Genomic DNA, 14819 nt, shown 5'->3' with positions numbered 1-14819 from the left:
GGTGTCCGCTCCATTGAGTTTATAAATCTTTAAATACGTTCATTTATTTTCCTACAATAGATTAATGTTCTTTTGTGTTTATCCTTCCTTCATATTTTTATTGAAGTATAAAGACTGCACAGGGTGGACATGGGGCAATGTGACCACAAAGTGAAATTTCTGATCCATACCATTTTATTTTAAGTATACTTTCCAAGGACTTTTTTCCAGTCCCAATCCTTCGACCAACTTGGGTGTGTTTTGAGATGTAGCCCGCATGACATGTTGTTTAGTACTGAATCACAGAAACCTTTAGACATCTTGATGGGGCGCCCAAATGATGTAGAGAGAGAGAGAGAGAGGTAGCCATGCTCTTCGAGAGCCCGAGAGAGCTGGGGCCAGATGTATGAAGGGATTTTCCATTTGCAAAAGGTCTGATTCGCAAATTTGGGATGTTTGCAAATGCAGAAAATCTTTTTGGTTGTAATAAACCCTAATTGCGATTTGGTTCTCATGGACTACTGCATCCTCTTATCAAAATGTTATTTAAATTTCTTTTTTTTTTTTTTAAACATCTCTCGTTTTCCTTTATTTAAAAGCAATCACAGATTTGGTGGTCTGTTGACCCCAGGAGGCCACCACCTCTGTGATGGTTGCGAATCACAGTGGGTTTCAATGTGCAATCTATCTAATTATTATTCATGAGGTAGTTCGAATAGCGACCCATTACGATTTGGTATTTTATGAATCGACCTATCAGTACAGAGGTATGTTCTCAAAATGCAACACTGGTCACAAAAATACTGGTTGCAAATTGCGACCAGTATTTTGTGGCCAGTGCTTTGCACATTTGGCTTCTAGTGCTTAATTAGTACTGTAGCATTCCAATGCACATCCTTGAATCCCTTTTCTAGGTAATGCAGAGACCATTTGGCCTTAAACAAGAAAACTCTCATTGAACTAATTTTGTCGTGCAAGGCTACACTACTGACACTTTATGGCCGCACTTGAGAGCATCTCTTACAGCATGCGCTGTAGCTGTTCAAGGCAGGGCATGTTTACAGTGGTATTGCAGATTCTAGTTAAACCACATCGATCTCAAAGACGACGATGGGTTAAGGAAGGGGGCGCCAGTGTTTTAATTTTCACAGTGTCTCTTAAGACACATACAGCTACTGTGGCTCACATTGTAACTTATTTTAAGCATGCTATTTTTCCAATGAATCCTAATATTAGTCCATTAGCAGCAATATGGTTGTATTTGCCTTTGAAAAGCTATCTCTGTCATCTACTATGCAGCTTTAACCTTTGATTACCAACAAGAAAAATGACATTCAAGAACTAGATTTTATTTTGCTTTTCACAATCTTACTGGTGCACTACTACATATGATCCCATCAGCCATTGCTGGCTTTTCACCCAGCATGTTGCATTGTGGGGCTTGTAGCTTTGCTTTTAAGACTTTAATTTTTAGTTCAAAACCCCCAGCATGCAAAAGTTGTTAGCTAAAATGCCAGAATTGGCTGAAGGTGTTCTGCATGACATGGAGCTACTTGAATGTGTGACTGTATGTGGTATTTCTATAGCATGAACCTGTAAAAAAAGACAGCGGAGTGCTGTAGAGTATCAAAGACAAGCATGAGGTCAACATGTGATAGACAGGTAGCTGGTTTGTGAAATATTGTTGTAGTGTTCTTCAAAGAGGTATGTCTTCAACTCTTTCCTAAATTGAAGCAGCGTTGTTCCATATCCTGTGTGCATATGATGGCATATGATGGCCCTCTTTAGTTTCAAATTTGACAATGCGCTCTAATCTATTTCAACAACTGCTTGTTTTCACACAAAGGCAAAAGTAAACCCTGTTCACATATTTCGGGAGTGCTTACTCTTTTATTCACATCATGAATTAAAGCAAGCATTGGCAGTAAGAATTGTTTTGTCTTTTGTGTAGTGGAAAGTTTTATTGTGAGCTTCACAACACAATAAAAGTAAAACAAGGTTAGCAGTAGGGAAACCTTTGCTAGCTCAAAGAATACGTAGCACACAGGTGGAAGAAGCAGAAGGAACACCACACCACCTCTCACAAATAAAGAACAGGTGCAGCATAAGTCGCAGATGCACTCAAGAGGAAGTGAGAGGAGTTAAAGGACTATTGTACGCTCTCTAAAATCAATCATAAGCATGCAAGAAATACAAAACTCTTGGAAGAAACAGCCCAAACCTCTTACAAAATCACAATACATTTATGGACACATATAGGATGATCACCCCTCCCCTACCTACTATGATATGCTAGCACCGGGATGCATCCAAGGGTACTGTTGTTGACTGAATGTATAGTCGCCTATTTATGGGTTCAGCAGTTTGGGTGAGGTTATGTCGATATTTAGGTTCTGCCTTTGTTAAACTGTTTGCATTTGTCACCCCGAGTGGAACGGGTATGCCCAGACGTGTGTCCCATGTTCTCCATGCCACTGGAATCAAGCTATCTTGGCTAAAGAGGGGTGAAACCCTGAAACCGGTCCTAGGACGCTTGTTTCCAGTCCAGGGAGGACCTGGCTTGGCAGTTCGGGCTGGACTGTTCCTATAAGGCACAGGGTCAAGACTGATTTGCATATGGCTGGGTTCAAACTGGAATGGTATGGTGAGCCAAAAAACGATGGATTCAGGCCCAGATCTCTGTACTGGGGTGAATGTATGACATTGTTCTGCATTCTGTCTATCAACTGTTGTTTTTGCATTTGTTAAACTGTCAGACATATATTAAGACTGTGTGTGAGTGAGCTTAAATAGTTTTTTACTGGTTTCTCCGTCCAACAAGATTAAAAGCAGGAGGTTCGAGCAATTGACCCTGCTTCTCTTTTCCATCGACATGCTTCGATGATCACTCATTTGTTCTGAAGGATCAGGTGTCCTCCTCAGGACTACAGGTTTCTCACACCGAATATTATGGAGAAAAAAATTGTGAATAAATATTTATAGGGCTTGTTATGTATGTAAGCCCTTCTTGAGCAAATACCATGCACGGTTCAATCCTTCAGAGGACAGGTAGGCAGAAGGGAAACGTTCTCAATCACGGGACAGGTACCAATTGGGCAGCTGCAGTGCAAACTTTGCCTCCTCATAGAACAGTTACAGCAAGCCAGGAACAAAGCAAGCTTTTTTCTCTCACAGAACTCAGCTAGTGCTATCTTCCATTCCTTGCTGAACAGATCCAACATGGCACACTCGTTCGAGCTTTCATCTGTCACATCACATGTACACTTAAGGCATGGGTTATATGTAGGTCACAGAGAGATCTCTGGAGCGGGTGCTTAACACAGTGAGAGCAATATATAGGTAGATGAATGATTGACACCATTCTCACTTAGGAGATATACAACATAAGGATACTGCTGGTCCTAGTGCTGTCGCTCAGAGACTCACAGTTTGTGTTGATTCTTTGGTTTTTCACGTATTAAGAAATGGCCATTACATAGCAGTTCAAAACTCACCAAACATGTGGATAGTGTCCAAAGAGAGGCAGCAATCTGTGTCCTTCCAGTGAACAATCACCCATTCATCTATATATAGCCTTATGATGGAAGGATGCCGCCATCGTCTCAATCTCATTGGCCTTCGATTCATGCACATCTAAATGCTGTGCATCAATCCACTGACTTCATTTCATTAATTCGTGCTCAGTGGTGGGGCGGCGCAGCCATCTTAAAATGGGGTCCAGGAACCAGATTGAAGATGTTTCATTAATAACAGTGGATAGAACTTCTAAATTGTGTGAGTGATGGAGGGGCAAACCTTCCATGTCGGCCTCCCTTCCTGAGTTCAGTCAGCCTCCTTGGCACCTGCAGGTCATTTGCCACAGAGAGGGATGGTTGAGGAAGAAGAAGCCCATTTGCCCAGGAAGAGAACTTTAGACTGTCACCATACAGGGTCGCTGTTATTGGCTGGTCCTGCGTCTCAAGCACTTATGGCACAGAAGGAGAGGACAACTTCCAAACTCATTTAAAAAAGCTGGAGTATTGGCCTCGAAGATCGTCAACAGACAACTGACCCACTACCTTGAGGAGAACAACATCCTGGACCCGTCCCAATCCGGATTCCGCAGCAATCACAGCACTGAAACCGTCCTCATCGCTGCCACCAACGACATCAGGACCCTGCTGGACAATGCCAAAACCGTGGCCCTCATCCTCCTGAACCTCTCGGCCACCTACGACACCGTCTGGCACCACACCCTACGTACACGTCTCCACAATGCAGGGATCCGCAATAAAGCCCTAGACTGGATCACCTCCTACCTCACCAACAGAAACCTGAGGGTCCGCCTCCCCCCTACCGATCTGAAGCCACCAAGATCAAAAATTAATCCCTCAGCCTGACCCTTTTTAACGTCTACATGGCACAGCTCGCCAACATCGTCCGTTCACACAACCTCAACATCGTCTCCTACGCCGACGACACCCAGCTGATCATCTCACTCACCATGGACCCCACCACTGCCAAAACCGACCTCCACAAAGGAATGAAGGCCATCGCCGACTGGATGAGGAACAGTCAACCGAAGCCAAAAGTCTGACAAGATGGAGGTCCTCATCCTCGGCCCCACCCCCTCCGCCTGGGGCGACTCTTGGTGGCCGTCCGCTCTGGGTGCCGCACCGACACCCACCAACCACGAACGCAACCTGGGGTTCATCCTGGACTCATCGCTCTCAATGACCCAGCAAGTCAACGCCGTCTCCTCCTCCAGCTTCAACACCCTCTGCATGCAAGATCTACAGATGGATCCCCAACAGAATCAGAAGGACAGTCACCCAGGCCCTCGTCAGCAGCAGACTGGACTACGGCAACACCCTCTACGCAGGAACCACGGCCAGGCTCCAGAAAAGACTACAACGCATACAGAACGCCTCCGCACTCCTCAGCCTTGACATCCCCCACCACACCCACATCACAGCCCACCCGAGAGACCTGCACTGGCTCCAAGTCAACAAGAGGATCACCTTCAAGCTCCTCACCCACTCTCACAAAGCACTCCACAACGCCGGTCCGGCATACCTCAACAAACGACTCACCTTCTACACCCCGAACCGCCAGCTCCGCTCCGCTGCCCTTGCCCTAGCCACCATTCCACGCATCCACAGGACAACCAACGGCGGCAGATCTTTTTCCTACCTCGCGGCCAAGACATGGAACACTCTCCCCATCCATCTGCGACAGACCCAGGACCTGCTAACCTTCAGGAGACGTCTCAAGATCTGGCTGTTCGAGCAATAGCTGCACCCCCCCTCACCCCCCCCCAGTGTCTTGAGACCCTCATGGGTGATTAGCGCACTTTACAAATGATTGATTGCTTGATTAATTGGCTGGCCATGTGCTCAGTGGCATTTGGCAGGGGAATGGAGGAGCTTCTCCCTACACTAGTACTTGTGCCAGTCAGCTGACTGGCCAGAGGGAACTACCCCCCCACCAGACATGGCCAAGGTAGCTAAAAATCTAGGGGTACGGTTTGATACTGCGCTCTCTTTTCTCCCGCACGCGTCGGCCATGGCCGGGACTTGCTTCAGTCTTATCAGATCATTAAAGAAATTTTTTGATCTGATTCCACTCCCCGCAAAGAAATTAGTAGCAGTGGCCCTGATTCTCTCGCGCTTGGACTACTGCAATAGTCTTTTTGCAGGCGCCAACAAATCTACAATAAAAAAAATTGCAAGTGGGCCAAAACGACGCGGCACGCCTTGTCCTGAAGCTCCCACGTAGAACTTCAGCATCAGCTGCACTTAAAGCTCTTCATTGGCTTCCGTTTCACAAGAGAATCCTTTTTAAAATTCTTCTAATTACCTATAGAGCCACTCTTAAATTAGGACCTAAGTATCTCTCAGCACGGTTCTCCCCCTACATCACCACTAGGACGCTCAGGTCCTCGACAGCCAACCTCCTCAAACCACCCACTTTTAGACGGATGACAAAAGGAGGAAAAACTGTGGCCGTTCTGGGGACCAAAGCCTGGAACGCACTGCCAATTAATCTAAGATTACAGAAAACAGAAACTCAATTCAGGAAGGCTTTGAAGACATGGATACATAACGCCTCAGATACATGCTGTCTTGCGCTGATTTAACATGTCCAGGAGTTAGCACGTTTAGGACCCCCTCTCACCTTCAATACACCAGCGCCAGGATACTCCTCGCGGAGTGACAGTCAGCGCTTTACAAATGCCAATTTACATTACATTAAATTACATTTCATTACTGCTGGTCCTGGGCTCCCTTAGAGTGTGACAGGGGAGAAATAGAGGTTAAATCAGGACCATTGTCTGTGATTTGTGCCTTAGGGGCAGATGGTGGGGGAGAAGGAGACAGCAGCGGCCTGTGCAGGTAAGAGTGGTGGGGGGGCGGCGATTTTGACAGATGACGACGAGGGAAAATGAATTATTGATTTAATTTTCCCTCGTGGTCGTCTGTCGAATCACCTCCCCCCCCCCCCCCCTTCCCCCTCCAACCCGGCCCTCCGCTCCTCCCTGCATGGGCCACTGCTGGAAGGAGAGCGACTGCTTTGACTTGACGTGGTTGAGTCAGGATGCTCACAGAGAAACAGATATCTAGTAGTACTGCACCTAGGAAAGCTGTTGATTTCCAGGGTAAGGAGTAAAAAGGATTATAGCATAGATGGTCCTTGTAAGTCCTGAAGCAATGTCTGGTCAGTGAAGAATACATTATATTGCCTGTGTGGAGGTCAGGCTTTCTGGATACATCAGTAAGGGTAACACGGCAACTATGACAATCTGGAGACTTTGGCTGTGAGTTCACAATCTTAGCACTTGATGGCCCTGCGATGAAGTGCAAATGGGCCACTTATGGCCTTTTTGTAGAGCAAAGCTACTGCTTTACCATTGCTGACTATTCAGCTCATCACGTAATGTCTTTGACTCAGTCATTGACACTCCTCTTGACTCCAAGGTCCCCTCCATTGGCTTTATTCCACGGGTTCATGTCGGGGTTGATGGATAACGCAATTCCTCTTGTTTAAGCCTCCAAGTAGGATATAGGAAAATCATTGAGTTCCACTATGGGTGCCCAGATCACCACAAGTGTATGAGCTTAAAAAGTTTTAAAAAAACATGATCCCAACCTTTCATTAATGGAAGCTCTTTTCATGCTATACCTTGAGAGCGTATCAGTGTTTAATTTGGGGGTGTGTTAAATGTAGTTGTAGTGTTAGATTTTAATGACTGCCAGATTTCATGAAGCAAATGCTCCTAAGATATACCTAAATAAATTTACCATAATTAAAGTTCAAGAACTTCTTTCTGTAGTAGGTATTCTAATTATTTATTAGTAGCAAGGACCTTCTGGTAGCACAGGCTTTCAATTTGTCTGTACATTTTAGCAGCAGCACATTTCCATTTATGTAAAAATCTCAGACAGTTCATCTGTAGTCCTGTTATTGGTAACACATATCCGGTTGCAATCTCTAGTAAAGTTCACAATGGAAGAATGAATCATTCGCCTCTCTGGCCACACCTACCAGGCATTTTGAGGTTTTGCTTGACACCACAACCATCTGAAGACTTATTGTTTACACAACACATAGAGTGGGCTTTCGGCCAGCCCTCTTTAAGCTTTGGCTTTTGTGGGACATCCCACTTCAGCCATTTTTTAAAGATCACATCATTCAGTTCTTGGCTCAACCCAAAGGAGTAAACATCTCTAACCTCATGCAATTGGCTATTTGATATATCACTTCATCTCTTAGGAAGTGGTTCCATTGCAATTGAAGAGCTGCTATTTTACATCTGAAAAGTACACTAAATCAGACTTTTTGTCACAATCAGTTATTTATCTCAAACTTGCATTGTATGGCCAATCAGTCCTTATTTGTGATTAACTAGGCAAGATATATTGATTCACTTTCGATAAAAATCAATACATTTCTTTGGACACCAAAGGTTCATTCCTCTAATGGTTTTCATTAGAGGACGATCCTTTGTGATCCGTAGTAGCCATTTTCATCCATTACCTTCTTATAACATTCAATGTGCATGACAGCTCTGCTGCTCCTGAGCCACTCCTAAAATGCAAATTCAGTGCACTCCGTGACTTTGGCAAAATCTATAGATTTGGCTTGTAGCTGAAAATGTAAGCTAAACCTGCTGTATTTGCCAATGCTTTTTGATAGCTGCTGTGAACTACTTTGTTGTAAAATTTCTCAGTCTTGCTCAATCTTGACATTTGTGTCTGCTGACCAACTCCCAGCTACCAGTGTCACTTTCTCTTGAGGATGAACTTGAATCATCGACACAGTGACTCTTGGACACCACATTGATGTCACAACAAATGCCCTTATAGGCTTACTTTTCGCAGTTTCTTTAAACACCTGCTTCATTAGCATCCACTGCCCAAATACAACCCAATCCCAAATACGTACATATTATGTCCACAGGGTAATGTCTCACATTTTGAATGAAAAACTGATATAGTTCAGGTGGCAAAACAGTTAGACCTAAAAAATGTGACTGCAAGTATCTATCCTTACTCTTGGGGTAGGCATTAGTCAGAGAGCAGAATTTGGGGAACACTCTCGCTATTTTTCTTATCTAATGAGGTGACCATACAGACTTGAAAACTCCACAAAATCACCTATAATCTAGCCACAACTGGCAGAAACACCAAAGACTAATCAACAAGAGCAACAAGGAGGACTATGACAAAAGCATTATGTGATGAGTAGTAGCACAGTGCCAATTAGGAAGTTTAAAACATTGCAGTCAGGTCTAGATCTCAGATTCTAGACAGTCCTTGTACGCATGGGAACAGTAGCGGTGTTACGCCCTCTGTCGACTTTAGATCCTCTAACAGCATGTCCGGGTCCTACCGTTTTGCTCAATTATCCATTTTTTAGTTAGAGGGATAATGGCGGGGGAATCCTTCTCCCAATCACCAAAATGCATACAACAGCCCCAGGCGGGCACAGCTGCTAAATACGTTTTTGTAGCGCAGCATACCTAGCTAAGTAGGCATGTTTTCACTACCCAGTAGGAGTCTGTTTACTACATTAATAGACATGCCCTGCTTATTCAACAGAGTTTGTATTATACTGCTGTACCCATATGGATAAACCCAAGCTGATTATGCAGCAGTGAAGAACATACACATATTCCCCAGGATATTGGAATTTTATTATATTCAGTCATAATATAGTCTCTTCTTTCTATGTGGATCAGCCCTGGTGTCCTTCCTTGTAACTACACATATGATTATGTCATTTGCCCACAGTCCATTAATTTAAGCAGAGGGTTACCGTTTTTGGTTGAGTGATATACACTGGTCCATTCAGCAGTCCAGACTTTACACATAGGCTTCTGTGGCATCATTTACATATCAACCTCATTTACTTACAGTGGTGAGGAATGTTCAGAAAGGTTTGCTACAGAATCAGAACTGTTGGGAGGTATGTAGTTGACAATGGGGCGAAGGTTTTGTTAAAGTTATTTAGGTGTCACGGTCCCAATGATTCTTCTCCTCAGGATAACGTCGATGCTATGTGTGGGTCCCCCGCCCATCCGTCCCCTGTCCGGTGTACGTGTAATACCCTCGGACGAGAAGATAGGTGGGTGAGGGAAGGAAGGGAAGGGACAGCGGGGAGAGAGACCTGGAAGAGACAAGAAGACGGATTTAGCCACAGGCTCCTCTTTGCCTCCCCACCACCACCCAGACTGGTTCTTCCCCCTACCTGGAATTCCTTCCTTCCTACTGCGGAAGATTTGGCTAGGGTCCTCTCGGGGACGCTGGGGGGATCTCTGGTGCCTGAAGAGTCCGATTTGGATACTCTCTGCTAGTCCCTGCTCCGTTACCTCACGGAGGGGACGAGGAGTGAGAGGGTCCTACTCCCCCATCGAAGTCCTCTCGGAATGTCACGGATGCGGGTAGTGGCCAGGCGCACTTCTCACTCGCTCTCCTCGTTCCTTCACGGGGAGGCGAAGGGAATGGCTTGGATCTGTCCGGGGTCTCAGGCGCTGCCACTCACGCCCGGGAAATCCTGGGGCGGAGGAGCGCCGGTGTCGCCGCTGTTATGGATGGTGCAGGAGGTGCTGGCGGCGCTGCTACTCACGCCCGGAAATCCTTTGGGCGGAGGAGCGCTGAGAGGTCTGGTGGTACTGGTGGCGCTGCCACTCACGCCCGGAAATCCGGTGGGCGGAGGAGCGCTGAGAGGTCTGGTGGTGCGGGTGGCGCTGCCACTCACGCCCGGGAAATCCTGGGGCGGAGGAGCGCCGGGAGGTCCGGAGGTGCAGGCGGCGCTTGAGGAGCCTGCCGAAGAGCGCTGGGAGAACCGGTTCCGAGACTGCTCCGGGCCTCTGGGAATAGTATGGGCCTGGGAGAGCCCCGCCGGTTCTGGCGGCGCGAAGGGAGAAATCGCGGCACGCTTACCTCCGAAGGGTCGTCGGGTAGTCGGCCTTCTTGAATTTCTCGCCGGGTCGCAGGCTGAACGAGGAATCAGGATGACGGGTGCTGCGGGAGTCTGCTCGGGGCCGTTGTGATTTGCAGCTTAGACGGGAATCATTGGCCCCGCCTACCATGTTGCCGCGCTTTTTATGCGCGACCGGGGTGCCGTGATGTGTGCTTCCGACGGGTGCCCGCGGGGGCTGCTGGGACTTGGAGTTTCTAGTCTCGGACCCTCATCGTCGGCCCTTCGGATCATGACATTAGGACACAATATTTATGTCTGACAAGAATTCTGAATATTATATTCTGACATCCAACTGCACAGGAGGTGCTTTTCTACCTCAGATTTTCAAAAGAGACTGAAAGATACCAATACCAGGACAAACTGGACTTAGATTTGCACAATTACACACCCCTTTCAAATGTACCACGTTGGACTAACACTGAAGTGATCAATCATTGTGACTCTGTCACTCTATGGTATATTAAATATGACCGCACTCCAGAGTATTGAAACATGTTGCATAATATTTAATTTTAAATGCAGTGGGTAATTAATAGACTGTCAATTCAGAGTTTTAATGCCTTGTATTTGTTTTTATATAGTGTTATCATAGAGGGATTTAATGGTGGTGGTATTTAATGATTATGAGTATTTTTCTATTAATACTGATATTCATCATCTAGGTCACCTGGTTGTAATCTAAAAAATCTGGATGGAATATTCCTGTCTATTAAACTACAAACCGTGTATGTTTATGATACATATTATTTTAATGTAAATTAAACTATAAACATGTAATCTGATAATTACTTATGGTTTTTTTCAGATCTGTGTCACCATCTTCCTTCTCTTATGGTCCCACGATAGGACAATCGGAACAAGATGCCGAACCACATTGTCTTCTAGAAAAAGTCAACTTTACTTTTAATGTGAGTGCTACAAATTTCTAAGAGTGACTCAGGGTAGATCATGTTGATAGAATGCAGTATGGAGCGCTTTCCTTCCATACATGCTTTGCACTTGTTCTTTTTTTTACTTTAAGCGAGCCCTTGGTTTCAACATAAAAACAAATGTTCTGAAAGACACAATACTTCATTGTTATTTGTTGCAGTGGGATGCCTTTTCAAAAGGTGTACTGGAGTGCAATGCTTGGATCAGCAGGACCCCCAGCATGATGACTCCATTTATTCTTACAAGTTTCAAGATTTTAAGTTATTATCAACTACATGCAAAAGGCCCATTTGAATATACAGTAACATACATTAAAGACTATTAAAACAAAAGGCAGTCTTTTTGTGGATCTCTCTCTAAAGGAAAATGTTATGCTAATAATTCAATATTTTGGCCTGCACCACCCTTTGAACCATATTTACCTTATTTCTCCTCCTCACCCCAGAAAAACTTCTATGTGATTCTTTTTTTAATTTAATTTATTTATTTATTTATTTATTTATTTAATTTGTATGGCGCGTTATAACCACAGGGGTCTCTAAGCGCAGTTAGACCAAATTAGCGTGAAAGATGTTGCATACACTTGAAAACCAACTATGTACCTAAGATCTGCACCATGCTTGCTTGAACAGAACCGTTTTTAGTTTTTTTCTGAAGGAAAGTAGATTACTTTCCTTCCTGAGCTTTGGGTCCAATTTGTTCCATATAGCTGGGAGCGTATTGGAGAAAGCGCGGCCGCCCACCGTGGACAATTTAAAACGGGACTGGGACAGAAGAGTGGCGTCCGACGAACGCAGAGTCCTACCCGGTATGTAGGGGGATAGTCGGGATTTGAGGTATTTTGGTGCTTTGCCATACCGAGCCTTATGAGCGATACACAGTCCTTTAAAGACAATTCTCTGCCGAGTTGGCAGCCAATGCAACTCCTGCATCAGGGGAGAGGCATGGGCAGTCCTGGGTTTTTTTAATATTAACCTAGCCGCATCGTTCATAACTCCCTGTAGTTTATCCAGCAACCGCTGTGGTAAGCCTAAGTAAAGGGAGTTACCGTAGTCCAGCCTAGCCAGAATTGTGGCCGAGACCACGTGTCTCAGAGTAGGAAAAGAAAGTAAGACAGAGATCTTCCTTAGTTGCCTTAAAAGGCATATACTAGTGCCTACTACAGTGGCCACTTGTTTTTCCATGGAAAGTTTATTATCCACATATAGGCCTAAGCTTTTAACCGCAGCTGCCGGTTTAGGTGGTGCACCCAACTCCCTAGGCCAAAATTTCTCGCTCCAAGGGTTACCCGAGATGGAAATGGGCAATACTTCCGTCTTGTCCGGATTGACTTTCAAAGAGTTCTCGGACATCCAATTGACTGTGGTTTTTAGTATGTCCTGTAGCCTAGTGGATGCTCCTGGACCATCATCCAGCCGGATAATTATCTGGGTGTCATCAGCATAGTTGTACACTAGGCAGTCCATCCTGTTCAAGAGAGCAATTAATGGCAATTTTTATAACTTTTTTGAGGACTGGAAACGGATCACTTACTTTATTCTACGCTTCAGTATAGTTGAAAGCTGCGTTGCCTGTGACAGCGCCCACCTGTGTCTTTGCCTACCTTTGTGGAATGCTTTGAAGTGGGGGGTCACTGTCTTAGACCTGTATCTCACATACCTTCTTTGTTTTGTAATAGAGGCAAACATTCCACAGGGTAGATGGAGATGTGCTTCGTCCCAGAAGAGCAAGCACCGTCATATTACATTTTTTGAAAGGGACCTCTGTCTGCAAACAGTGCCTCTCTCCTGCCAAAAGCAGTGAAATTAGCAACTTCTTCAGACAGAAAGCAGGAGCAGAGTAAACAGTATACCTACACTGAAGAACCACAAGCTCTGCCTGGCAGCTGTGTCTAAAGAGAGATTCTCAGTGCCAGTCACCATAGATATATGCTATCATTCATGGTCACAATGATCATCCGAGCCTCTACAAAACCATGATATTTGTATGCCTGTCAAAGTACAGAAAAGGAACAGGGTGAGTGCAAAAGTGATGTGTCTGCCAAAACCTCTGTTCCCTTATCATGCTCCAGTTTATAATCCATTACTTGCACTAAGTCATCTTCAGGTTGGAGGTGAACAATAGAAATGGAAGATGTGGTCAGAAGTCCCAGTGCTCCCCTGCCATTTAGGAATGTCTGTCCTATATACTGAGGACATGGCCTATAGCACAACCTCATGCAGCTTTCAAGGTATCTTCCTTACAGGACACTGGTTGTCCCAAATAGCTCTGGTCCTCCTTGATGGTCTTGTTCCACCTCTTTACAGCATTCAGCAGCTCAAACACAATAAATAGACACGAGGCATTGCAGTGGTCCACAGATCATTGACCTGACCATGCAGTCATCCCCTCCGACCTAATATACACGATTTATCCCAAATGTATCTAAGGCAGAAGTATTATAGTCCAGAACCAGCAGTGTAGTGTCGCATTGAGACGCAGAGTATGTTTTTTGCCAGATGTTGCATCTTGACCCTGTATTAAGTTTTGTAATTGTTTTATGCTGCACTGCACCTCATTTTGAAATTGTTTGTATTTTTTTAACAATCCCTCGAGATTCATTTGGTTATTTTCACTTCATATGTCCATGTACAGCTATTTTTGAGTTTCCTGATTTTAGGAAATATTCTGCCCTTTGTTTTCTGTTGGTATTTGTAGGACATACATATGGCTTATGATATTTTCTTGCACTTTATATTTAATATGACAGAGTTTATGGCTTGGGCTCTCCTAAATAAGTTATTTACGATGTAGTGGTTAAAGTTGAATTGTTTTAAATTGTTTGCTATGATTCATATTTTAAGTATAAGGATGTAGTATAATCAAACTGGGTCCTTTTTCATTTTTTAAGGTTATCAACACTGGGCAGAGCATAGTTCCAGATGCAGACTTGGAGATACTGGTGCCTAATGGTTTTGCACCCAGCAATATTAAACTGTTCAATGTGTTGGATATCCAGGTGAGATCCAGATTTACAGCATAGAACATAATGTAACCTTTGCTCACGCACCAGCCATGAACAGGCAATCAAGGGACACCTGAACAGGGCCGGCTTTAGCGCTGGTGGCGCCCTGTGCGACAATGCTTGTTGCCCCCCCCCCCCCAATGACCACCTCTGCCACGGATTCCCTCACTAGCACCCTTTAACAGTGCCATTTCGTTTTATAGCACCACTCATACCAGTGTAAGGTGTCAGAGCACTTTACACCACACACACATTGCACATGTCAAATGTGTGTAAATCAGTGCATAGGAAATGTTACATCAGATAGGACTACAAGGTGTAGTGAAGGAGTGACTTGTCATCGATACTGCTAACCAATATGGTTTGTGTCCTTATTCTGGAAAAGCACAAATTCAGAATGTAAAACGTAACATGATTGTTAGGGGTTCTCTTTCATAATAAG

At 44.8% G+C, this 14819-nt stretch overlaps 1 protein-coding gene across 1 annotated transcript in view; it reads left to right on the top strand.

The window, feature by feature from the left end:
* The window catches only part of ITGA4 (integrin subunit alpha 4), a 466594-nt gene that overhangs the window by 386371 nt on the left and 65404 nt on the right, over positions 1-14819 (top strand). The window contains exons 22-23 of the mRNA XM_085646210.1: positions 11249-11351; positions 14264-14371. Coding sequence (XP_085502336.1) covers positions 11249-11351; positions 14264-14371 — 211 coding nt within the window. The remainder of the gene's footprint in view (positions 1-11248; positions 11352-14263; positions 14372-14819) is intronic.

Source organism: Triturus cristatus, chromosome 3_1 (genome assembly GCF_964204655.1).
Source record: "Triturus cristatus chromosome 3_1, aTriCri1.1, whole genome shotgun sequence".
NCBI classification, from domain to species: Eukaryota; Metazoa; Chordata; class Amphibia; order Caudata; family Salamandridae; genus Triturus; species Triturus cristatus.
Note: the sequence above shows the minus strand (reverse complement) of the source record. Positions and strands in the feature narration are given on the sequence as shown.